The 26,835-nt window shown below is 35.3% G+C and overlaps 1 protein-coding gene across 5 annotated transcripts in view; it reads left to right on the plus strand.

Moving 5' to 3' along the window:
- Window positions 1–26,835, plus strand: part of SLC41A2 (solute carrier family 41 member 2) — an 87,145-nt gene that overhangs the window by 10,069 nt on the left and 50,241 nt on the right. For all 5 annotated transcript variants that reach the window (XR_010438687.1, XR_010438688.1, XM_064702551.1 and 2 more), the window contains exons 4-10: window positions 4,168–4,239; window positions 5,411–5,555; window positions 7,389–7,535; window positions 11,958–12,105; window positions 12,440–12,519; window positions 22,415–22,546; window positions 23,448–23,596. Coding sequence is in view for 3 of the 5 variants with exons in the window: in XM_064702551.1 (XP_064558621.1) it covers window positions 4,168–4,239; window positions 5,411–5,555; window positions 7,389–7,535; window positions 11,958–12,105; window positions 12,440–12,519; window positions 22,415–22,546; window positions 23,448–23,596 (873 nt within the window). In the remaining 2 variants the exon portion in view is untranslated. The remainder of the gene's footprint in view (window positions 1–4,167; window positions 4,240–5,410; window positions 5,556–7,388; window positions 7,536–11,957; window positions 12,106–12,439; window positions 12,520–22,414; window positions 22,547–23,447; window positions 23,597–26,835) is intronic.

Consider the following 26,835-nt stretch of genomic DNA (forward strand, 5'->3'; position numbering starts at 1 on the left):
CTCATGTATTTTTTACATGTTAGCTGTTTTTTACATTTCAGGGGATGTTATATATCTTTGTTTTTTTAGTCTAAGTAAGGCAGATTGCCTTCCTGTATATCTTTTGTGTGTGTGTGAATAACTAGTGATTAGATCAGTCTAATAATGTAGCTAGGCTATTTCTGATGGCTGCACTGGGTATCTCTCTAAGACTGCCTAACACAGAGCTTCTGTTCTCCAGCAAAGCCCCACTCTTTGCCTCTTCCTACTTGAATGAATTTTTCTAGTATATGTCTAGTCAAAGGTGTACATAAGTCTAGATGATATTTTACTATGTCTTTGTAGAATATTGCTCTTGAAACTTTCTATGGTGTTATGTGCTTTCTTGCCTAGAAGGGTCAGTTCTAAACCCCAGTCACTTTGTGATCAGTGGCTGTGCCCTATTATTTATGCTTTTGTTCATTTCCAGCTGTCACTTTTGTCTTCTGTCAGTAATATTAGTCCATAAGTGCATGACCTTACATTTCTACTTTTGAATATTATCAGCAGTTTTTGCTGCTGTAACCGTCAAGGACATTCAGTTTTTGTATTGTATTACGAATGCTTTGTATTGACAAGGTCTCCCTGTGTTCTGTCATTAATAAATGCCATTCCCACATTCTATTGAGTTGTTGCCTGAATGCACACTGTGATGGACACAGCCTTGGCAGTCCTGTGAGGGTTTGCTTGTTCATGCCCATTACAGGAATTGATTACTTTAATACATAAGGACATTGACATTTCTGTTGGATCTTTATCAACATCATCCTTAGTCATTCAATCTTGTTTTCTGTTTGATTTTATTGTTCTTACTTTTCTGAGAATTCTTACTGTTTCTTAACAGTATTTTGTGTTTAAACCTTACTACCTTTATTGTCAGTCATGAATGCTTTTATCTATTACTTTACCTTTTGGTTTTTGTTGACCTGTTGCTAAATTGGTTTCTGATTGGTATAGTTTGTGGCCTGAGGATTAAAAATGCTTGTATTGCATAGTGAAAAATACACCAAGTCCAAGATCTACCACTGTCTTACTGAAGGCTTAAAATAAAGAAGGTCAGAGTACACTTCACCATTTCGGCTTAGGTTAATGTGATCTTTGATTCTTTGTCTCAGTTGAGCTTATGACCTCTGCCAGATCACAAATCCAGAACTTCTCTGGCTTGATCAGTGACTGAATTCCCCATCCTCACCAGTACCATCACATTTGTGAGCATCACAACTCTCACAGGACGTTTGGAAAAGGGTCACACAGACCCTTTCTCTGCACTGTGACTCCTGACCTAGGTCCTTGTTATCCACCAGCTGTTGCCAAGACAGGAGATGATCCCCCTCTCACACACAGATGAAGGGTACTGGAGTTTCCACAACACAGGCTGCATGTCCAGTGGATAAACTAAGAGAACAATCCTGTACAAGATAAGAACAGTGTGCATCATTCATTATCAAGGGTATGCTAACAAGATTATATTTAAGTTTTTATGTTAAAAAAAGCCTAAAAAACCCAAACAAATAAATAAAACCCCAAACCCAAGCTGTGGAATGTTACAGGTGATGTCTTACTGCTAGACCGGCAATTTACATGCCAATTCTCTCAGAAAGAGGTCATTCTGACTTTTGTTTCTTCCCATTGATTTCATTGATCCCTACTCTCTTTAACCACTCAACCTTTGGTCCTGTCACCCTCATCCTAGGAGAACAGGAGGAGAACATTAATTCAGAGTATATCTAAACAGTTGTTTGGAACCCACTTGTCTGATTAATCTTCCCCTCTCTGGCCTACGTTTGCCCTTTTTGGCACCCCAGCAGACACCTGTCTTTCAGTAAGAGCTAGATGGTGTCCCTGTGACCAGCTTTACCTTTTGAGGATGAAATTTCTGACATGAGTTCAGCATTGGAGTTAATTCATGTTCTGCTCACTCACTTTGCTTATTATTGCATCTGAATTTGCAGACATGTCTGTGCTCCTGGGGCTGTATACTAATTATATTTACTTCATTGTTAATTATATGGTCAGCCAAAAAGTAGTGTCTTCTTAGCAAGTATCTTATCCATAGTACATCAGTTTCAAGCATTGTCTTGTCTGGTCACTTTCCTTCATCTTGTTGCCCAAATTTCTCTTTTAGCTGCATCTTGCTGATTACTCACAATTTCCCATACACTTTAGAATCAGTTATTTCACTAAATCTGTCTTAAGACTGTGTTTTTCATCTGTCTCAGCACAGATGTACTTCCCTTTGGTGTTAGTTAGTGTAAACATTCCATACCCTGTCAATCTTACAGCCTACTGTTTTTAAAACATTATTTTTATCTCACCAGAAGTTACTTCATATGTAGAATACAAATAGAAAAGAGCAAGAAGGTGCTTCTGGAGTTCTGTCTCTGTAAGCCCTTCTCCCTCTGCCCATTGCTGTGCTGGCATAACTATGGGTGGTGCACTTAGGTCAACTGCCCATTCAAGCCCAATATTTATGTTGGGTTTTGTGTCCTTCAGTTCTTCAGCTTTGTTCTGTTCTTTGGGTCATTGTCATTGTCTCAATTCACACTGCTGTCTCTTCTCTCTATTCTCTTTTAATTTTTAAAGAGTAACAATAACAAAAAAACCCCAAAGAAATGACACACCACCAACACCAAAACACCGCTTATTCATTCATTCCTGTAAATGTGTGCAGACTCTTGTTCAGACCGTGTGTTCTCATTGTTAAGCATTAGCAGTATGACTTTACAAACCTTTTGTTTAGATCCATGTATTTCATAGTATCACACTAAACTTGATCTCAGTTTGTAGAAATTTGCAGCTGTGAGGAGTGGTCCTGCTCTTTCTCCCTTCCAAACCCTGAGAGCAAGGTTACATGAGTGGATGTGATGGATCGGATAATTTTATAGGAGATGACCCCTTTTCACTCCCTGAATAAAAATGTTTTCCATCAAATGAGCATTTTTTTGGTGCCATGAACTCACTCATGGAACTGATTCAAGAAAAAAAATGTGAGTATGTAGGTGACAGTAGGAGAAAGAAGAGCTGTGGCATTTGGCAGGAGCTCACCTTTAGGATTAAGCATTTTGCAAGATTACTTTTTTTAACAGGGATTTTTGGGATACTTTTCCAAAACTTTTTTAAAGGAGAGAAGGAGTGAAACTCCACAGCCTGCCATTTTGTTCATTTAGCATATATATTTAAGAAGGATGCAATGGAGATTCTTATGAGCAGTTCCTGAAATAATGGCTGTACTATATAAACTTACTGGATGTATTTGCAGAGCTTTCACTGTAGTTTGAACATTATAAAGTATTTATAGTTTGATTGAGATAAAGTGCCTCATTATATTTCTGGTTTTAAATTAGCATTTCTTTTAATACTTTGTTCCTTTCAAGTCACTACTATCACAAAATGGAAAAGAAATTGAATTGAAATCTACTGAAAAGAAATTACCAAAAGATGAAAAATATATGAAGGTTTTTTTTATTTTTTGAGGAGTATGTTATCTTATCAATTAGTATTGTATAGGAAAAACCACTAAAATTTATGCTCAACATGTAAAAAATGTTCTGTTATCTCAAAAATGAAGTTATTTTAAACAGTCATGTATCAGATCTTGTCATCTAACTCAAAAAAAATCAAAATAAATACATTATATAAGGGGTGTATGTACTTTTAAATTGCTTGGAATAATTTATTTACTGTCTTTCAGCTACTACCTTAATACTGGACTTACATAATTTTTTAGCATCAGAAATCTCTAGCTGTACTGTATAAATGAAAAGTTAGAATGCTAAACAGTATTAGATTCTAGCATTTTTTATTTTCAGAATTTAAGCACCATAGGAACACGCTTAGTGTAAAGGGATCTTCCAGCCACTGATCTAATCACTGGCGGTTCTTGGACATTCCAAGAATTTAAGATGGCTCTTATATCTTGCAGAGCAAGCTAATGGTAGATAAGTTACTATGTAAAACTCCATCAAATTTAGCTGCTTTTGGAAGGATAATGTAAGTATGATGCAAAATCAAAAGCATTGTTTGACTTTTTAAAGACATATCTTGTTTTTAATCAAAGTGTCTTATTTTATTAGCTGAATTATTCCTGGGTATTTTCAAATAATACCATTTTAACCCCAAATGTCTGAATTTCTCTTCTGATTTTGATAGGTAAATGTTGGAAAAATGGATTCTCCCATTGAGAAATGGAACCTAATAATTGGCAATTTGGCCTTGAAACAGGTAAATATAATGGGTTTATTGGATTAATTCTTGTGAGTGAAGTTATTGAAAAAGTTAAATCACAAACATTGTTAAGTATGGAGATGAACACTGTTAATGGGAGAGTAGCTCTACTACACTGACTCTTCTCTAAAACAATATGAGCTTATATTTATTAGAAAAAGAACTAAAGTATTGCTTATGACTGTACCAAGGGTATTTCCTTTATAATTTTCCCTGAGAAAGAATCTGAGGGTGATTAGAGAAAAATTTCAGATTTGGTAAAGCCCTTGAAATTTGACCTTTCAAATGTTTCTAGTACCATATTTGCATTTGATTTGATGTTTAATGGAAGTGTGGGATAGAGCTTTTGGATAATAAACAATATTTTAGATAGCTGGGTCATTTGAGGAAAGGAGTGCATGCTCTCCAAAGCAGCTGTTTCTTGAGAACTGATTCATAAGTTATAATGTAACATTCCTAAAACACGGGTGAAATATTTATGTTGTGACTTCTCTATTTTGAGTGGTTTGGAAGCTTCTTTAGCATTGGCTTCTTGTAATTTCTGAGCTCCTCTTCCTGATTTTACTTCTTGTCACAGTGGTCACAAGGGTTTTCAGGGTGAAGAGAGAGACGAGAATGTTGACCTCATGTTCAGAAGGCTTAATTTATTATTTTATGATATATATTACATTATGACTATACTAAAAAGAAATAGAAGGAAAAGTTCTCAGAAAGCTAGCTAAGCTAAGAATAGAGAAGAATGAATAACAAAGGAGCTCTCTCTGACTCTGTCCCAGAGAGAGCTCGGTCCTTGATTGGCCACATCCAACATGGGCCAATCACAGGTGCACCTGTTGCATTCCACAGCAGCAGATAACCATTGTTTACATTCCCCTTCTGGGGCCTCAGCTTCCCAGAAGGGAAAATCCTAAAGAAAGGATTTTTGTGAAAAGATGTCTGTGACAACTTTTGCTATTCTGGAGTCTGTAAAATGCTGCTATAGCCCTTTCTGCTGGCCTAAGATTTTTCTTCTTCGTCATCCAAGTTTGTTATCCTCTCTACAAAATAGATGAGCATGCTCCTGTTATACCTGGCATGTTAATGTAGATAGGAGGAAAGGCTAGCAGAAAATGATTCTGTGGTCCTTCTAAGTGTGTCAATTATTTTATTAATTCACTTTCTTTTCCAGGTTCAGGCAACAGTGGTTGGTTTTCTGGCAGCAGTGGCAGCAGTAATATTGGGCTGGATTCCAGAGGGCAAATACCGCTTTGATCATTCAGTCCTTTTGTGTTCTAGCAGTGTAGCAACTGCCTTCATAGCTTCTCTTTTGCAAGGTAAAGGGGGTACATGTATTATTTTGTGGTATTTATTTTTCTGTGGATGCAGAATGTGTCTTATGTTGCTATTCCTTTAGAATTTCAATCCGGTAAGGTACAATACATCTGAAAAGCAGCTGAGGATATTGCAGTTTGCAATTTCCATATAGGTGGGCATGTTGCATTCCTCTCCTCTCATAGTCTTTGAAAAGCTTTTGATTTTCATGACCTGCTGAGCATATCTAAACAAAAAAGCGTGGTCTTGAGAATTTACCTACTATGATGCACAACTTCTCCCCCGCCTTCTATATTCATTAATGTACAAAATATATTCTTACTACTAAGCAGGTAAAACTTGTTTATAATTACACTGAAGTGATCCTGGATGTTAGCTTAACTGAATTCAGAGTTCCAGGTTGCCCATGCTGCTTGTGTGTTAGTTTGTGCTCTGCTTTGTGGCTGAGGGAACAATTTGGCTCATTATTTGAAAGTTTGGACCAAGTTCAAGTCCAGCTCTACAAACAGTGCCAGTGTCTGTCTGGAGCAATATGGCATGATGAATTTAATTCTCTTCGTAATTGTCAGGAAACATTTAACTATAAAACATTGTACTTAATGGACAGGAAGGGGAGGAGGAAAGTAGCTCTACTTGTGACATGTTCTTAATGAAAATACACGGTCAGTAGTCTTAAGAATAGTAAGTCAAGTGAAATTCCTTGTTTTACTGCTTTGCTATCCTTACTTATGTGAAAATTACAAAACAGTTAAAGTTTTGCATGGAATTAAGAGCACACATATTTTTTAGAGACTAGAAAGCCACTGAGTTTGATCATGTGCAGAATTAAGGGCAGTGAGAAAACTGTGGAACATGAGTGCATGTTTTACACTTCTCATGTATGATTTGGACATGAAGAGAAACTTTGTTTTTTGTCCTGGTGATGTGTCAGTATAGGAAACTACTTTCTAAGCTTTATTCTCCTACATGTGAAATAGGTGCTTTTGCAATATATTTTTACCCTACAGTATCATGCCAGTTCATTCTTTAGAGAATTTCCTGGTGTCTGTAATTCCTTAGGCTACAATTCCTTATAAATCCTTAAATTCCTTAAACTCTTTAGTTTCTCTGAAAGTGAACTCCTAATGTCGCATACCATTTATAATATAACTTAAAGGATAGCATATACTGTTGAATTTCTTATACGTAATATCTGATGAGAGGGAAGTTACTCAGGTTGTGCCAAAGACTGTAACAGTGTGAATTTTTTTTTTGTAGCCACTTACATTTTGCAAGGAGATTACTCTTCAAAAGTTAGTGTTGATGTTTATAGAAAAAATACAAATTAGCACCTCTAATTTTTTCAAGTGTGTAGCAAGTAATATTTTTTATATGTTGTCTTGGTTTAATTTATTATGTAGCTTCTTGGTTGTTACTTGAAGTTACTGAAAGGTTGTTCTTGAAGTTACTGAAAGGTAACTTCACCTGACTGAAGTTGGATTGGAAAAGGATACACTCCATTTTTTTTTTTTCAGGAAAGAGCTGCCTGACAATAGTGCAATAATTCTAGTAAAGCAAAGTAGCTTATTATTCTAATAAGCAAAGTAGTTCATTGTACAGATTGTTGTTGGGGTTTTATGTGTGCTTACTGTATTTTTTAAAAATGTATATGTTCATTTTTTTAAATGGCTAAAACTTAAAAACACAGTCGTCAATCAGGAAGGGAGACCAATAATCCTGGGAAAAAAAGCACTGACTTCTTATTCATTAAGTTTGAAATTGTCATAGTCTTGGAATTTTTCGGGGAATTGCAACAGTGGATGCAGTTACTGTACTGTCTTCTTTGTTGAATTTAGGAGTAATAATGGTTGGAGTTATTGTAGGATCTAAGAAGACTGGTATTAATCCTGACAACGTTGCCACTCCTATTGCAGCAAGTTTTGGCGATCTCATCACCCTTGCCATATTAGCATGGATAAGTCAGGGTCTGTACACTTGCCTTGGTAAGTGTGCTTTTAAATGTGTATGATTCTCTAGGAACCTTTTTTGGGTTAGGAGGGTGGGAAGAAAGCTGGGAGGGAGAACTTCAGCAAACCTTTTAGTCTGACTTACTTTTTTGTCAACATTTATACCATTAAATGCTAAATCTTAGAGTACCATGATTTTTTTCCCCTTTATTTTAATAAATCATAGAAGTCACTAACCTGAACTTCGGCACAATCTAGAAATATTTGAAAGACTTTGACAATATCACAGGCAACCTACGTGTGAAATACAAACCATAATAATGAAGAAACAAATAATGTGAAAACATTTTCTCACAGTGGGAAAAGAATGTTAAGAGCCTTATTAAAAATGAAATCATTTCTGCAACTAACTCATTCCATAGAAACAATTAGAAGTTTATTGTGTTTTAAAAGACATAATTGTAGGCAATTACACTATAATATACCACAGATAAAATATTGTGTTGTCCATAATTTACTAGAGATGCTGATATCATCACATATAGTCTTTACAGCTCATTGTCCAAAATTTTTCATATTTACAACAATTTTCTGTATTACAACATCAGCCAGAAAAAATATCTAATAAGACTCAAGCTGCCATAGTGTGACTTGCAGGGTTTTTTTCAGTGTTTGGTTTTTCATGTTTACAAAGCGTTGTCGTGATGTCAACTTTAATGTATCAGCGTGCAAAAGAAGTATTTTTCAATATTTTCTGTATTTTTGTTAAAATTTAAATAGTATTTTTTGTTTCATAACTATATTTAAATCCTTCCTATTACATTCTAATAACTGTATTTCTCAAATACTTCTTTTAAATGCGTCTTTTAAAGAAGTTTGTAAATTCACAGTGAAAATTGATGAAGATATTTTTTAGCATTTCTTCTTTCTTTTCTTCTGATGAGAGAAAGTCCAATAACGTTCTATTCCTGTTAATCCATCAAGCTAAACAAAAAGCACTCAGCCCCCCCAAAAGAGATGGATAAAGAAACTTGGACTTCTTTCTCCCTTTGACACATTTGTAGAAATTTACCTTTCTAGATACAGATATCCTAATGTATCTCGGAGGAATAAAAAAGAAGTGGGTACAGTTTGAACTGATCCTTTGCTGCTTTAATAGCTGTTGTTGCCGCTCACATTTTGCTCTCCCACTGCAGCTGGAAAGCATATCCTACATGTGTAGGGGTAAGAATCAATATGCTTCCAAGAGTTACTCCCGATTTTCTATCTATAATGTCTTCTGGAAATACTTCTCTTTTGGTGGAGTATGTAATTATCTAGTTGCTCATTCTGCTCTTTGTATTTTTTTTTCAATGTCTTTGTATTCTTTGGTTTTGGAAACAAGAAAGTCTTTCTAAAGAAAGGACATGCCATGGAAGACCTTGGAAACAGGTGGTCTCCAAGATACATGTGTTTGAACTATGAAACAGTAACAAGGAATAAAAGTATGGAGCACCCTCTGCTCGGGGGAAGTATATCAAGTTGTGAATGGCAGACAAGAGACATTCAGAGAATGATTAGGCAGCAGGTTAAAAAAGTTAAAGAAATTTTTTTACACAATACATGGATGGGATGTGAAACTCTAATGTTGTGATCTATTAAGAGGTCTAGAGTGATTTTAGAAAACTTTGGATAAACCATCAGAAAGAAATCCTTTGAGAAGCATTGACGAGACAGATGTAGAGACTTGAGAGATGGAATCCCTGATGCAAACCACAGCAAAAGCTGTCAGAGAATGCTGAAAGAACCATCACTCTAAACCTGTCATTTTTATTTTCTTCTCCCCATAATTGAACTGTTGACCATAGTCTGACAAAGGATACTAGACTAGGTGAGAACTTTGCCTCATCCAGCACAGATATTCTTATGTTCTTGCTATGTTTCCATGCTTTCTCAATGCTCAAATAAGAAGCACAATGGGAATGTTGATAAGAAATCTTCAGTTTATAGGGTAGTAATGAAACTGGTGGGATTCACTTCTGGACTGTGTTCAGAATTAACCATTTTCCCCTGTAATTTATTAGCCTAACTGATGAAATGGTCAGAAACAAAAATAACTTTCTGGCTGCTCTCTGCAAGGGATGAGTTGTTTTCAGACAAAAAAGACTGTAAGGATGGAAATTATTTCTGTACAAGTTTTATGTTTGTCTGTAACAGAGGTGTACAGCCTTTGGGTTGTTACAATACTTTATGGCATACCCTGAATAGACAGGGGAAAGCATTTTTACCCAGGCCAGGGCCAGATGGAACACCCTGTTTGGCCACTATCGTATATATAATTTTTTAAAGGTTCATCTAAGTGCTTCAAAAATAGTGACAAAGTTATCAAACATGGGGATTCAAATAGTGAAAAGTTAACAGTTCTTAACAGTTCCCGGAAAAGAGCTGTGAATCCTTGTCAAATAGCTGGGGAAAAGCACTAGAGGGCTCCCCAGGACTGTCGCTGGAACCTGGCACATCCCCTCCAACAGAGCGCAAGAAGTGCTCTGGAATAGGAACACTCAGTAAATTAAATGTGGAGGTTTGTGTTGCCTGTTATTTGTCAGTAATGATTTGGAAACTTCTTTAAAGCTTTCCATTTTTCTCACAGAATATGCATTTAGCTCTCATATATATTTGATCCAGGTTGAGAAGAAAAAGTGTGTGATTCACATTATTGTTTTCAGGTTCTTAGCAGTTGTTTTGAAGCAGTACATTTCCAGTTTACCTCTAATTTCTAATAGAGGCTGCATTATTTGAGCAAGATGTCTTTTCCCATGTAGGCTGCCTGCTATAAATCTAAGAAAAATTGAGTGAAATGAGCTTTAAAAAAGAATTAATTTATTTTCTCTTCCCATTCTTCTGCTATTGTAAAATACATTTGGTTCTTCTGTGAATTAAATATGAAGAGGAAGATGTCTATCCTTTTCTTTAAAGATGCATCTCAGGGTTAATATTTTTATATTTTTGTAGTAAGATGTTCTACTAGTAGAGTCTGCCATAGATTTAAGAAAAAAAGTCCCTCACTGTTCCCAGGAGTTAGACTGGAGCTGAGTATTCTCATGGTCCACCTCTTAGGTCACAAAAAGAGGTGAAAGGATGAAAAAAAGGCCCCACAAAGGAAGAGGGAGATAATACACTGTAGAATAATTATATAAGGACAGGAAAAAATTACTTCTCTCTTGATCTTTGTCTTGTTCTCACTCTAAAAGCTTTCTACTTTTAGTTAGCCCAGGGAAACATAACTTACTATGTCATGTAAGTTACCTTACAGCCTCTGGCGCTGCTGCAGAGGTTGTTACTTGATGCAGAAGGGTAGTAACTTCTAAAAATTCTACAGCAATTCTTTCAGGAGATCTACTATGGTAATATCAAAATAGTAATTGCTTGGATTTGCAACCATTGTAATAAGCCATAACACATGGGTGAGGATATTTTTTATATACCAACTACTCCTCTTTGGTAGTGTTTGTGTGATCTATATTAATTATTTCAACCTGTTAATTCAAAATATATTTTGCTGTAAGACTTGTCTAAATTTTGAAGGTTCTATCAAAATGTGTTTTAGCATTAGGTACATGACCACACTTCTCATAAAACAAATATTTAAAAATGGAATATTTGCACAGTTTATACGTATATATTTGCCATTAGGATAAATTTTCCATTATTTACCTCACTGTTGAATTAGGAAGTTTTGAATCGCTGTAGTAGCTTCTGTGAAGATGGGATTATAAAACCAATTAATCAGAAAAAAGTAGTGTTCTTTCTGTGGAAGCAACTGTTTACTTTACAGTCTCAGCTTTATGAGGGTACTCACCAGTGTTTGCAGTTGTATTCCTATGAAATAGGATGGAATTGTCATGGGTAGGGGCAGGCAGCAGAATTGCCTGTTAGTTCTCAGACTCAGACTGGCTATGAAAGAACTGAGCTACTGATATAAATGTCTCAATTTTGCACATCGTGCTTGAATCTTTTTAGAAATGCTATTTCTGGAAGGATTACCATTTTACCTGCTTTGGGAAGAAGGAAGTGTACATATGCTAAGAATTTGGATATAAACAAAATGCATTTTATTATATTCAGTTTCTTTTAAACATTTTTCTTCAGTTACAAAGTAATATTTCGTATTCTACATCCTTACTGTATTTTTTATCATAAAGCATTATACAAAAATCCTTTTCAAAATTCATTCTTTGTACTGATGGTTCTGTCCTTGAGAAGATGAGAGACAGTGATCACAGATGGCAGATATTAACCATATTGCTTAGTGCAGTAGTTGAAACTTCAGGTGTAATGGTAATGAAGGCTATTAAAATTTCTCAATTGTATGGCATAGATCATAATTTATTTTAGATATAAATAATTTCTAAATTAAGAAAAACATGTAGGAATATTTGGAGAGTAAAAGAAGGTTTTTTTTCTTTATTATTATTTTAGAGACATATTACTATGTATCTCCTTTGGTTGGTGCCTTTTTTTTGGCTCTGACTCCAATGGGGATTGTCATAGCTGCCAAACACCCAGCTACCAGAACTGTCCTCCGCTCAGGATGGGAGCCTGTTATAACTGCCATGATTATTAGCAGGTAGGTCTCTTTGTCTTGCTGTATGGAAGCATCTTGATTGTCCTCCTGTATCTCTGTGTATCTTACTTGATTGTACTTGGGAGACACAATTAAGACCCTCTAGAATTTAGATTTTGGAATTTTGCCTCTGATCTAAGGGATTATTTAATCCAATGAAAGTTAGGAATCTTAAAAGTAGAGGAATTGGCTAATGCTCTGTGGTCTTTGTTATACAAGAGCCAGTTTTAATAATTGAATAGCTATTGTGATGTTAGTCTGTAGCTCAGAATGAGGTAATGATCTTATATTTAATGATCTTGCTTGCCTTATTTTAAATGTTGTACTTTTCTTTCAGTATTGGTGGCCTTATTCTGGACACGACAGTATCTGATCCTAACTTGGTTGGAATTGTTGTTTATACCCCGGTAATTAATGGTAAGACTGACAGGATTAATTGCTACTATGTATCAATTGATATACCTTGTTTTGAGACTTGTCTATTACAGTAAATTTCTCTTGTGCTAATTAATGTCTGGAATATTAATTTCAAGTTTTGAATTTGATGTCAACAGCTGTTTATTTGAACACCTGAGAAGTGCTTCCTGTTTTCACCACAACCACCGAAACATAATAGAGAATGTGAGAAGTAGAAACCTTAAGTATGCATTAAGAAACTGAAAGTGTAAATATTGAAAGAGTATATTCAAATATTAAATTATAAAATAATATATTGAAGCAGTTATGTCTTGAAAAATGTAGATTTTTTTTTTCAAAGGGTTTTTTTCCCTGAACATCCAAGACAAATTTTCAAACAATAATTTACTATGCACCTGTAATGTATGTAGATGTAAGAACTAAGAAGCATACTTACAGGCAAGTAAATACATTTCTCAAGATAAATGTGTGCTGTTTCTGGTGATTGGTATGCACTTTTGAGATGAGTAAAGAATGAATTTGTGGAAATTCCATTGTTAGGTGTTCTACCTCCTAAGGATAAGAGCAAGCCAAATTTCAGAAGAATAGTTTATATCTTGTTAGGCTGGTGCAGTTTGAAAATTTCTTTCCTAGTACAGTACCACAAAGTTGATACCTATTTAGTTTGCAACAACTATAATCACCAGCTCTGTTTCTACTGTGTTGCTGTCTAGCTGTTCTTTCTCCTTTTTGTGTTTTTCCATTTGATTTCTTACACTAATTTGCACTTTTATGTATTGTTATTAAAACCATTTCTCTAGTTACCAAGATGATTCTGTTTTAACTTAAGTTTGCCCTTGCAAATTTCATACGAGTATGTTCAATTCTATTTCCTAAGCTATAAATGAAATTAATTATGGCCACTTCTTTTCCACCTTGATAATAAGATGTTAATATGGTCGCTGGATTTTAGTTTTGAACCACATTGCCTTGATATAATTAATTTTACAGACACTGTTAATGGAAATGTAACACTGGACAGTACCTAAACATTTTATAAGCTTTACTGTGGTTGAGAGTTAGTAGATCTATTGCTACAAACATTAAACAAGATGTTCAGTTAGAGGCTTTGACAGAAGCATGTTATTGGTAAATTCATGTTAGCCCTTGTTTTACAGCTTTCATGTCTTCTGGATGCTTATATATTGTCTTTTTAATAATTCGCTCTAATTCTTATGCAGGAATATAAATTTCACTGATAAACAAATTCTCTGCATCATCCTTTTTGACCCATTTTAAAGATATATTTTCTGTTTTCTCCATCACAGCCCTCAGGTATTCTCTAACCTCCAAAATAATTGGTTTGCAAAAATGATGACTAATACTTTATGGATTGTTCATTTAGCTCTCTAGATGCAGTAAATCTAACATAACTCCCAGGCTCTAGTATTTATTTACTTGTGATCAGGTATCACCATTTTTATGAAGGCAATAGACAAAAGAAACAGACTATTTAAGTCTTCAGCAGAGCATGTGGCTCTGCCCATGCTTGCTCTTCTTTCTCACTGAGGCCCTCTATTTCCTTTCTTCTTACTTTTAATGTGAAACACTTCCATGTTGCAACTTGAGTTCCTTACTAACTGTAAATGAAATTTTACACTTCAGCCATTAGGTTTCCCTATCTGTCCCTTGCCTTTCTATTAATTCAAAATTGTAAATACTTGCATCTAACTTTCGTGTGTTTCATTTTGATTTCCAGATACCTAAAAGGCAAGGCAGATGTGTTGATCTCCAGCTTTTTTTCTGCTTTACACCTGTAACTTTTCTTATAGTAGTCCTTTTTTGGTTAACCCCCTGGATTTGCTTCCTAAGAGAAGAGGATTGTTCTTTTTTCTTTTTAGGCAGGTGTACCCAAACCAGTATTAAGGCAATGCCCATGCATGCTTTTGAACTGTCTTTATGGGAAAAGAACTAGCCAAAACCTAGAGCCCTGGAGGTTTAGCTGACAGGTCAAAACGTCCTTGAAGAGTTAGGCAGGTGTAAGAGAGGGGAAGCTGAGGCTGCTTCAGCAGACAAAGAGGGAAAGAGTCTTTCCAGGAGGCTGGCATTGCAAGAGGCACACTTGACTCAGAATTCTAAAGGTAGAGGCATTTCTATTGGAAAATACAGAGAATATATGTACTTTGTAGAGGATGCAGGGGTTTATGGTACACCTCCTGGAAAAGGAAACTATAGGTAGGTAATTTTTTGGGTTGCTGTTAGATTAGCCTCTCCTGGGTTTCATAATTCTACTGACACCTTTTGATATTGCTGGTCAGTACAGTGTAGTAAACTGGGGGTAAGGCAGTTCTTCAGTTAAAAAAGTACATCTGTTGACATTCATTTACTGACATGAAAGGTGTGTTAGGTCACTTAACAGATGGCTTTTAAAATATTAGTGTTGCAGAAAGTTTTCTCTACCTTTCTTGGCCTTGGAATTCTCATTGTAAGCCTAAGTGCTGAAAGAAATTGAGGGTTTCCCTCTTCTATTTTCTTTTACCTTAAAGTTTATTGCTCCTATGGGACAGAAAACCTGGGGGAAAAAAGCATCAGGGAAAACTGAAAGAAATATTCTTTTCTATTGGGAATTTGTCCAGCCAAAATTTGAGGACATTGTAAATTTGTCCAGAATTTCAAGCTGTCACTGTTTTTTCAGGGCCATTTGCTGTATCTTGAACACCTGAACAATATTGACTGCAAAACGCTCAGGTGTTAGATAGGTTTCCTGTGCACCATTAAGTGGGTTTCATTCAAGTCCTGCCTAGATAGTTTGCTTATTGTTAGATGTGAGACAAGTGACTTTAATCATGTCTTACACTGTGGAGCCATAAATATTTTAGAATATTGAAGATATTCAATATTCTAAAGATACTCTGGTCTGAAACTTGAGCAACCTCAAAGTTTCCCACTCCTATTAACAATACCTACAAGTATTTGCCCAAAACATTAAAATATTTTTTAAGCAAAAAGGCATTTATAGTCAGCTTTACAGCCAGTGGCCAAACATATTTCACAACTGTTTTTTCTATTTTTCTCACTGTTAGACACATGTTTAATTCTATGGTTGGCTGGGTTAAATTGCATCTCTGCTTTTTGAAAATAAACAATTGATTTTGTTGTTTCAGGCAACTTGCAGACTATTTGAGATTTAGATGTCTCTTTTATGTACTGAAATTCTGAATAAAATAACTAAGCCCAAGTGTCGCTATGCTTCATTCTAGAGTTGATTTTGAGTTGTGTTTTTTCATGAATTAAAATTTGCAAATCCTCTTATGGCATCACAGCATGTTGAATTTGGCTCAGGATTTGCAATTTGCAAGTAACTGAGTTCCTTTCGTGCAGAAAAAAAAGATAATATTACATGCTTCTGAATATGCAACATAAATGAGCTAAGGTGCAGTTACCGGATAAAGCCACTTTCCTCTCCATTTTTATGTGTTTATACAAAATATTTTGAGATATCTTCTAAGTATTTGCATTTCAGAAGTTACTGGGTAATAACCAACATGTCAGTAGACTCTACCCCATTTTTATGCACCTTAAAGAATGACAATTCTGCAAATTAATTCTTAAAACACCTGAAATTTGGAAATGCTTCATATCAAAAAACTTTCCTTTGCAGGTGTTTTAAAGCAGTACTCTTTAAAGGTAACACAAACCTGTTCTAATATTTTTTACTCTTTGGCTGGTCATACCTTAAAATTATTTGCTGTCTGGTGGGAATACATAGCTATTGAGGAATATGAGAAACACATATAGGAAAATTGAATACAAGACTTAGTGAATGCCAGTTGTCTGGGAGATGAAAATTAAGCTTATAAAAAACATTCCCCAAAACATCCCTTTTTTATCTGTTAGTAGGGTAAATTGAATGACAGACTTTTAGGTTTTTCAGAGAGCTTTTACTGTAAATTGTTTTGGAGAATATGGAAAAAAAAAACCAAGAAACCATTCTTCCTCCTCAAAAAACCCCAGCTTTTAATAGCTATTTATTTATATTTCTTTTAATATAATAGTACTTTGATTTTTCCCACAACTGAGTGATGTTTTGATTATAATATAACCATTGTCTCAGAGAGCTGAGCATCTGAAATTTGCCTCTGTAAATCACAAGGGAAAACATTAGTGTACCTGGATGAGAGTAGAGCAATTTGGCTGGGTAGAAATTAATTTTTCTGCATCCTGAGTTGGAAAGAATGTGTTAGTCTCAGAAGTCACCGCTACTGTATGAGAACTGTATAATTCAGTCTTTATTTTGGTGTTAATAAGGAGGAGGGTTTTGATTTTTATTATTTTCTTCTGATGTATTATTGGGTAATAGATTTACTATCTTTTAGTTGCCAATTTGTACATGTAAATTTGCATATACTTTCACTGTGTGATCTTTCTTTTAAAGTCTTAAGTCTTACTTGTAATTGTAAATTTTTTAGAAGATTTCAGTAATCATGGTGTTGTTTTCACAACGCAGTTATATCCAGAGCATTTTCATTTCTTGACATTTTTTATTAGTCATATGAAAGGAATTATTTATGAGTCAAATCAAACTTGGAATGTAATAGTTGCATATATAATAAAGCTTTCTCCTAAAAAAAGTCCATCTAGGTAAAGCTAATATTTTCCATCTGCTTTCCCCCAAACATTTGAAAGTACTAAAACACATGCTTCAAAATAAAATGGAAGATAAATGAAGAAAAGCCCATATGAAGAGGTAGCTAGTTAGGTTTCTAATCTAAGTATTTCACTTGCAATAATCTAAGTATTACACTTCACATAAAACAGGATTTTTAAATGTTAATGGTAGAGAGGTTGGGGCATTCATCTTGCATTTTCTGAAAAATAAGATGATTATTGCAAAATTTAGAGTTTTCAGTCACCATTGCAACTGAGATTCTTTTTCATCCTTTTAATTTCATTTTTGTGATGCAAATGTTGAACTTCAAAAAAGCCTGTTTGGCAAAACTGACTATTTTGAACTGTGGATTGTGCTCAGGAATGTGCAAAAATGAGAATCTTCTAGCCTTCCCTCTCTTAGATAGATTTACAAGAAAGATCAGTTTGGGAATTATGTTGGCCTGATTTTTCCCTTATGTAGATATTAATTGATTTTAGGCCCATTGCACAACCTGTATTATAGCTGCTTGGGAACAACACATTATTCTGTGGCTGACCCAGTCCATAGAACTGGGTTTCTAAAAGTCTTTAATCTCAGGTTTGCTTTGCCTGTTCTTACACAATTTTTTAGGTGCCTCATCATGCAACTATTTATATTTTCATGAACAGTCATAGCAGTGGTCATTAAAGCTGAGTATGTTCACTTTATCTGGTGCTCTCAATACTTTAATTTGAGGCAGTTTCCTACAGGAATAATTCTTCAATTATATGTATCTAAGGAAATGAACAAAAAAGAAGAATGAAATGGGAACTGACAGGGTTCATATATATAGGTAGTTGAATACTGCTCTGAACATTTTATGTTGCCTGTTGTACAGTTGTCCCCTTGTATTAAACAAGTACCTAAATCATGATTTTTTACTGGTTAATAATAACATGATGCATGGGGTTATTCCTACTCAGATGGAGGACTTTGCACTTCCTTATGTTGAATTCCAGAAGATTTCTCTTTACCCAGCTCTCCATCCTATCCAGTTTCCTCAGAATGGCAGCACAGCCCTCTGGTTTATCAACTACTCCTTCCAGTATTCCCTGAAAAACCTTACTCTATTTATCAAAAAGTTCAATGTAAGATCAGAGGGAAAAACCAGCCCAGTGCATTACCCAGAGGAGGGGATGATCTCAGACTGAGATCAGCAAGATCCAGCTTCCCTTAACTTCTCATTTTTTTACCTGCACTGAGTTATGAGACACAGATTTGCTTTGAACGATTAAGAGTCATTGATGTAAAGTGCTTTAATGTAGTTTTCTGAATAGCATGATTAGTTCTGTTGTTAGAAAAATTTCTTTTTACTAGATGATGATTAATAGAATTCTGCCCATAGGCCTGTTTGCAAATACATGGTATGGTTTTGGCTCTATTTTCAATATGGTTTCCTGTGCTTGTTAGACAAAAGACCTGTAACAACAATTTTTACAAGAAATATTCTTTCTTAGCCCTTAACTGCCTTAATAAAATGATGAGGTTTTAAATTTCCTTTAAAGTTTTAAGTCAGTGTGACATCCTTTGCACTTTAGCAGACAACGTCTTTGCTTATTGACCAAGCAGCACTCTCATATTGAAGTAAAACACATTTTCTCTTCTGAGAGGAATGAAGTAATAATTGCTGGATTTTACTTTTAAAATAAATTGTTTCCCCCTATGTTGTAGTATAGTATTTGCTATGGTGGCTGCAGTAGTGTTTTCGAGGAGAAAAATTTCTGGATTAATTAAATGTTGATGTAAACAGTCCTCATATACATCCACAGAGCTTTTAATAATATGAGCAGCTATTGACATGCTACTGAGCATGTGACTATTTTATACATTCAGAAGATGCTGAGAAGTTATCAGTTTTGCATATCGTCACCTTGCCAACCTATGCAGTTTTATCTGTTTTCTGTTTCTTGCAGAGATCTGATTAATCTGGTGTAGCTGAGATGGTTATTGCACATGCACAGTAGCTGCTGTTACCAAACAAACTGAATATCTCTGTACATATGAAGTGATTCATTCAGCCTTATACGAGTCATTCGGTGACCAGCAGAATAGTGAGACCTGACTCTGTTCTCATTTGTATCCTGTGGTTTTTAGACAGTCTTTGCAGCCTGTGGTACTCCGTATTGTCTCATGTTCCTGCTATACCCACTGCTCACAACATCATCTCCATTTTCTCTCTGCTTTCCACAGCATTGCCATTCATCTTCTGGCTCACTGATCTGCTGGCTGAGCAAGAGGCATCATGCCTCTCTCCAAGCTGAGTGCTGACTTGCCAGCTGGCCTGCTTACGCTTATGCCATGAACTATATAGCTCATATTACTGTCTTTGTCTCACTGAGGACATGGCTTTGAATCTTTTCTTTTATTCATCTAGTCGCTGTTTTGTTTTTGGTAGATTGTTTAAATATGCCTGGAAGTAGTTACCATGTCTGTCCTTGTGTCAGATGTGGTTGAAATTGGCCCAAAAGTTCAAAAACAAGTTTTTAGGAATTGAAATTGAATAGTGAATGAGCAGAACTAAAATACAGTGTCACTGCTGCTGTGACCACCATACATTGTTGGCTGGCTGAGACTGAGACTATGGATTCTAGAAGCATTTACACTTCACTATACCTGACTATCTTCTGTGAGTTCAAATTATATCACTAGTATTAGTGATATAATTTAGAATAATTTTGCTAAACATACAAATATTTCATTTTCATTTAGCTAAAATAGATTGTTCAACTCAACTGTAATTAGTTACACCTCTTGAAATCACACTCTGCACTGGCTGTTCTGGTTAGCTTGTCAACTTCCTTTGCAGAGCAGCTATCACCTCTTTTACCTGTATTCCATGGTTGGCCAGTTTCTTTTAGCATAATTTTTGATACGTGTCAGTAATTTCTTGCTATCTACATGAGCAATAGGGCTTGGGGAATACTTTCTCTAAATGATGGGTATAAAAGTGAAAAGGTTTGTCATTAATAGCTTTCCATCAAAGGATTGACAACCAATCTTACACCTTCTTTCATAGACTTGTCAATGTCTGTTGTTCAGACAGATTTTTTAATCACCGTTTCAAGTGAATTTATTTCTATCTTCCTTAATTCTTTTATGTCATTCAGTTTCCTGTATTGTTAACTACGGGAAAAAAGTCCAGATCACCTGTTATATTTCCATGTCTGAATTTGTTGAAGCAAATAATTATCAGTCACAAAAGAAAACTACATACATCCTAGAAAATGTTTAAAATCTAGAGAGTTGTGCCAAAGTGGTTTGTAGGTGCATTGCTAAAAAACTGAAACCAGCCCTATGTACTTCTGTCTTTTATTTCTTTTTGTAGTGCTATAAGAGAAGCAAATAGTGGTAGAATATTTTAGTATTTTTTTCTCTTAATATTGTTGTGCATAAATCAATTATTGCAGTTGTTAGCCTGATTGTAATTACCCAGATTGCCTTTATGGCCTCACTTTTAGCAGAAACTTTCATGTTTTCCAGTCATATGGCACTATCTCCACTTTGTAGCTCTATTAAGAAGAGGTTTTACATGACAGCTTTTTCATAATTCAGTCATTGAAGTTATCTGATCCCCTTCCAAATGTAGTACATTGATCCTTAATTTTACTTCTGCCTCTCTTTCTGTATCTTATTCTCCCTAGTCAAAAATATCTAATTTATTATTCTCAATGGAAGGACACATTTTGAGTCCTATTTAGATTAGTTTTAATAATTTTAAATCTCTCCTAATTTAGATAAATTCCTTACTTTGGTACTTTTCTTGTAGTTCATCTGAAGAAAGATCTACTACTGTTTTAATTTTCTTTGCAAACTCTCACTCAGCCTTTTGGTAGTTCTTCTTTTATCCCTGTTTCTCCTGACTTGGAACATGCATTTCCTGATTTGTATCTGACATTTTTCTTAAAAGGCCTTTCTTGTTAGCTTCAGCCATTTATTATATTTAACTAGCAGTGAGGCAGGACATCTTTCAGATCTCAGTATTAGATCTCTGTGCTAACCGCTCTGTAATCACCAAAAGAATTTGGGAAAAGTACCTTCTGTTCACCACAAATACTTGTTCTGCAACTAGACAAAGCCCTAAGCGTCAGATAAACAAATTAATTCAACTACAATAAACAAGGCCTTTCTCCTTCTGATGTGGGGACAAGATCTGCATTACTTCTGCATCTTCTCAGACCAACCCATTGCTATGTAAAGCATCCAAATCAGGGAAAGAAAAAGCATGTGCTTGATATGCAAGTAGACAGCAACAGAGTATAATATTAGGAGGGTTTTATGTTACTGCACTCTGCAGTGTGGATATAACAAGTTGTTTTAGTTTTGTGTTCATTGAAGTAAAAATTCACAGGACGTGAAACAGCCTAGAGTGGAAGGAACCTCGAAATATCATCTGGCTCAACCTTATGTGAGAAAGGCAGCCTGGATGAGATTTTCTGGCACCTGCTCCAGTCACATCTAGAAAATCTCCTGTGAAGTGGACTCCACCATGTCCCTGGGGTGGTTGTTCCATTGAATTTTTCTCACCCTAACAGATTTATTTTTTATATTGAGGTGAATACTCTGCCAGTACAACTTGTACTTGTTGCCCCTTTTCAGAAAGAAACTAGAATCTCTATCACTACCATTCTTTTAACAATCAGCTCTTCTGACACTCATCTTCCTCTTTCAGCCTGAGTTAAAAGTGGCGGAAGGCTATAGTTACTCATGCTTTGTCTCAGAGGGGAATAAATATATTAACTCTTGAAGCCTTCTCTGGCCCTGTGGTTGTGTGTGTAAAATCTGCATTTATGTTTGTGTTAGTGAGCTTTCATTACTTACCCTGGCCAGAAATACTCCCCTGCGGAGGTAATCCAGCAGTGGTGCAACTATGTCATACTTCTGGTGATCCAAGAGGGGTTTCCAAAGACGAGGCAGTGATAAAAAAGAGTTTCACCTATGAGAAAGCATAAGATTGAACCTTTTGGACTTTCTGCACTTGCCATGGTTCAAAACTGATCTCCAAATTCCCAGTGATACATTAAACTGTAGCCCACATTTTTTGGACTGATTTTAATGACTTGCAGCCTGTCTACAACTAATATACATTCTAAAGATATTTTTCATTTTGGCTTTTGTTTGCAAGGTACTGTGATAAACACAGAGGAAGTTGGTAAATGTGCAAAAATATTGCCTGCTAGAGGAAAAAAATACTTGAGCATTTTTCATTGGTTTCCCTTTGCATTTCAGGTATTGGTGGCAATCTAGTAGCTATTCAAGCCAGCAGAATTTCTACCTACCTCCATTTACACAGCATTCCTGGAGAGCTGCCAGAGGAGGCCAAGGGTTGTTATTACCCATGCAGAACATACTGTGGTACAGGTATGTCTGAGTTAAAAATCCTGTCTCACATCTCTTTATCCCTGTGTGCCAAGCTGTATCACTAGTGAGAAATGGCAATGAACTGAACTTGCTGTGTGCAATTCAAAGGCTGGGTGAGGCTTGGCAGTTTCATTTACCTGCAGCTGTTTTTGCCTGTGAGAATCACAAAAAACTCCCTGAGGGATGGATTAGCAGAGAGGAGCACAGAGAAACGTGAAGCCCCGGAATAGGCTGGTGAGGCAGGACACCGGGATAACTGCTCAGAAAGGTTTCAGCCTTCAACTTTCCTTAGCTTCTCTACCTGCTCCCAAGTTTTGGCTGCCTTCAGAACTTCAAACCAATTTCCTGTTAGGGCCAAATGGACGTAATTACTAAGCCAAATCCCTGCTTTCCATTTCCAGTTTGTCATTTTTTCTCTAGATTATTTATTCACAGGTTATTCCTCCCCTGTATTTCTCACTTTCCTAATGATGTACTAACTGTTGTGAAATGTGATGTGTCACCACTGTGTATTACACTTCCATATTTATTAAATGAATTGAAACAGATGTGAAAGTGGTAAATTTCTAGAAATATAAGGTATTTTTGAGGATGTCTTGAATCTGGAGTCCAAAAGATCCTCTTTACTAGTAAGACTTTAGGAAGTCCAAAAATGTAGATGAGCACAGAATGAAGGCAGTTTGCACCCTTTTCCAGAAGGGCTCTGCTTACCGTTTCTGGAAGACAGTGAAATTCCTCAAGGAGTCTTTTAGTGGAAAATAATGCCTCCTGTTTCACAATAGCCAATGCTGTGGAATTCCAAAAATGGGAGTTCTTATACTGAAATGAATAAAAATCTAATATATGAATTGAAGAGCTTAACCAAATGTTGTATTTTTTTATTTTTATTTTTTTATTGTAGGAGTAAATAACAAATCAGCCCAAGTTCTACTTCTCTTGGTGATTCCTGGACACTTGATTTTTTTGTACACTATCCACTTAATGAAAAGCGGACATACTTCCTTAACCCCCATCTTTATAGCAGTCTATTTGTTGGCAGCTCTGCTACAGGTAAGAATAAGTACAACTGGCAAATGCTTGTATAAAACAAGTTCTTGAAGAAAATAATTTTTTTTCTGGTATCTGAAATCTTATGAAGGGTACAAGAAGATGTGGTTTAATAGAGACTTTCAGCACAGTTCTGGATTAGCTGATTATCTGCACAAATATACAGTTTACACAGGTGTACTGTTGTTGTGAGTGCTTTGCAGAACATACTTGACTGCATTATCTCCTTGTCATGTATTTTTCACCTGCTTTTGGAACCATTGCATCTAAACCCCCATCATTGTAATCAACTAGAGGGGAAATGGAAAGAAGGGAACGGAAACGGAAAGAAAGAAAGGTAGCATTTATGAATAATGAAAGTCGAGGAAAACTGTTAAAAAAATCTCCTAAAGTGGTTCACGTTACTGTTTTAGTTAACATAGTCCAGTAGATGAAAATATTACAGCTTCCTTGGTGTGTTCTTAATATTTAGTAGTTTAAATTAATATGACAGCAAACACCGTACAAGAAATTGTACTTGCATTAGTTGTCAAACTTCGTTACCTTATTTGGCTGTTTTACATAATGGTCTGTTCATACCCAGCAAGGGCAGTTATTGAAAGATGTCTTTTGAAATAGCAATGTCTTAAAGTGAAATGATTTCATTTAGAGAAATCACTAATACAAAATAAAATATTTTATTAAAGTCACACCTAATTTTTAGGTATAACTTGCCTGAATTAACTATAATGTTTCATTACACCTTAAAACCAAAAAGTGACTGTTTGTGTTACACGGTAGAAATGTAATTGCAATATCCATACTTTAAATATATGTGCTACTTAAAAAAATGTGACCAATTAAGTTTTAGAAAACAAACAATGACATTATCAACAGGTCAATACTTAATGAAATGATAATTTTTAATGTAATGAATTGTCCCATTTTTTTCACACTGCTATCTCAATAAGGACAGGTTTCAAAAACTGTTACAGTTTTACATGGGAATTTTATACCTTTCTGGTGGAACATGACTGGTAATGTTTCAACCTTTGCAAGTGAGAGTGTCATACTAAAAGACATAAATTAGTTTTCATTTTCTTCTTATATAATATTCCTAGTTTCCAGCCTTATCACTTGCTTTATAATGTGTTTTCCTGAGGAAATGATGCTATTCCTTTACTCTGTCTGTTCTGTCTGGGTTGGGGCAACAGCCCCTGGTAATGGAAGATTGCAGAGTGATTCCCGTCAGTATTAAACTTCCAAGATTTCCTGAGGAAATCAACCTGAATTCATAAATCCAGTTCTCCTGCTCACAGAACTGCAATCACAGCATGTTTAGGGACAATTTCTTCAGCAGCAAGACTTGACAAATGCAGAAATCTCAGGTTTTCACCTGAAAACCTGAGGCATTATGGCAGAACTCTCAAATGACATAGTAATTTAAACCCAGCAGCAGCATGTATACAGGTGTAAAGTTGAATTTTCATTAATTCAGGATCTGATTGGAGTATTCAGATTTTAGTCATGTGTGTCTATTGCAGTACATCAGGCCACACCTGATTTTCTTGATTTTTCACCAAGAAAGCAGACATAGGGCTTTTCTTTTTTTTTTCCCTGCTCCCTTTTATGGATTATTTTTTCCTCTCTATCTTCGGTCTTTAGTCATAAAAGGCAATTTGAGATGTATTTACTTGGAAACTGAGTACTAGTATTGCAAACTATAACTTCTCATGGGTCTTGACATATTTACAATTTGAAACCCTTTGGTTTTAAAGACCTGGAAATATTTAATAGATTCCTTTCCCCATTTGGATTATTCTGGCATTTCTCTAGTAGTGAATATTGTAGTGTTGCATACCTCTAATTAGAGCAGATTTAGTTTTCAGAGATATGATGCTTGCTTTAACCCTTAAATCTTCATCACAGTTTATTTACCTGTCAGTCTGAAATACTTCCATACTGCAGTTTCATGCTTTTAAGTTTCTCCTGTCTCAAGGAAAGCACTTAAATATTTGTACTCATTCCTCTTCCCTTTTTTGGTGACAACATCTATGCGCCTGCAAACAGCAAAAACCAGTTTTCAATCTGCCATTTATTTTGGCATAACCTAACAGCTACTGATCTTATTTTTCCTGAATTCTTTTATATTTTTGCCCTCTCAGTGAGAGCTTTACCAGTTCTGCTGTAAAACTGAAAAGCCTCACAGCTAAGTGTTATTATTTCAATTAACAACAAACTAAATGCATTAACAGTCTTTTGAGCAGTGAGAGATCTGCATTCTCTTTTTTATAATATGTTGGACTTTGATTTATTTTCACTTTGCATGGAAGATGAAAATGGATGTCAAAAATTAAAATCCTGCTTGCAAGCTGGATATTTTTTGTTTGAGGTGGTAGATGATAATTTAGGAGAATACAGTGCTGATATCACTCTTTTGACCTTTGCCATCCCTTACTTGTATTGAGCTGGGGGCCAGAAAGTGTTGCTAAAAATTATTATGGCAATATACCACCTATGTAGGTTTTTCCTCACTATGTTAAAAAATAATGCTAAATTAAAAAATAACAACAGCAATTAAATTAGTTTTCTGTCTTTAAAATTCAAGTGACTATTGTAAGGGGTTAAATTATTTAATAACATATTTCACAGTGGACTGCAATAGATTGTTAATTGACTTTGATTCTGTTTATTATTTCTGACAGTCCATCTCTGTTTATTTAAAATGGAGAGGAAAGGGTTAGAGAAATGGCAAATGTAGAACTCTAAATGGAATGTTGGAGTAAATGGGAAAAAAATAAAAAAAATGTTAATGCAAAGATATTGATTATTCCTTTTATATTTTTCTCTGTCTCTATCCGTTTATGCTATCCTACATTATTTCTACAGTAAAACTGTAACATGTATATTATTTCTATTTTACATTTTAACAAGACTTTTTCAAATTGCCTGTAAACTACACTATCCATCCCAAAGTGATAAAAATGGAATTTATTTGCATTGAAAGCTCTATGCAGCATCACTGAAGTTCCAGTCAGATAGTTTAATTTTCATCCAAGTCTGATGAAATTCATCTTTGATTGTTTTTTTCACCACCCAGGCCTACCAGCTTCTTTCATCTCATCTCCCTACCTGTTCTGAGGTATTCTTAGATATTTTCTCCACAGCATTTCATTTAAATAAGCTATTTATGGGAACTAAATAATAGTATAATTCACTTTTTATTGGTTGAAAATATGCTGTGTAATAAAATGAAGTGCAGT

This window comes from Zonotrichia leucophrys, chromosome 1A, assembly GCF_028769735.1.
Source record: "Zonotrichia leucophrys gambelii isolate GWCS_2022_RI chromosome 1A, RI_Zleu_2.0, whole genome shotgun sequence".
Taxonomy (NCBI): domain Eukaryota; kingdom Metazoa; phylum Chordata; class Aves; order Passeriformes; family Passerellidae; genus Zonotrichia; species Zonotrichia leucophrys.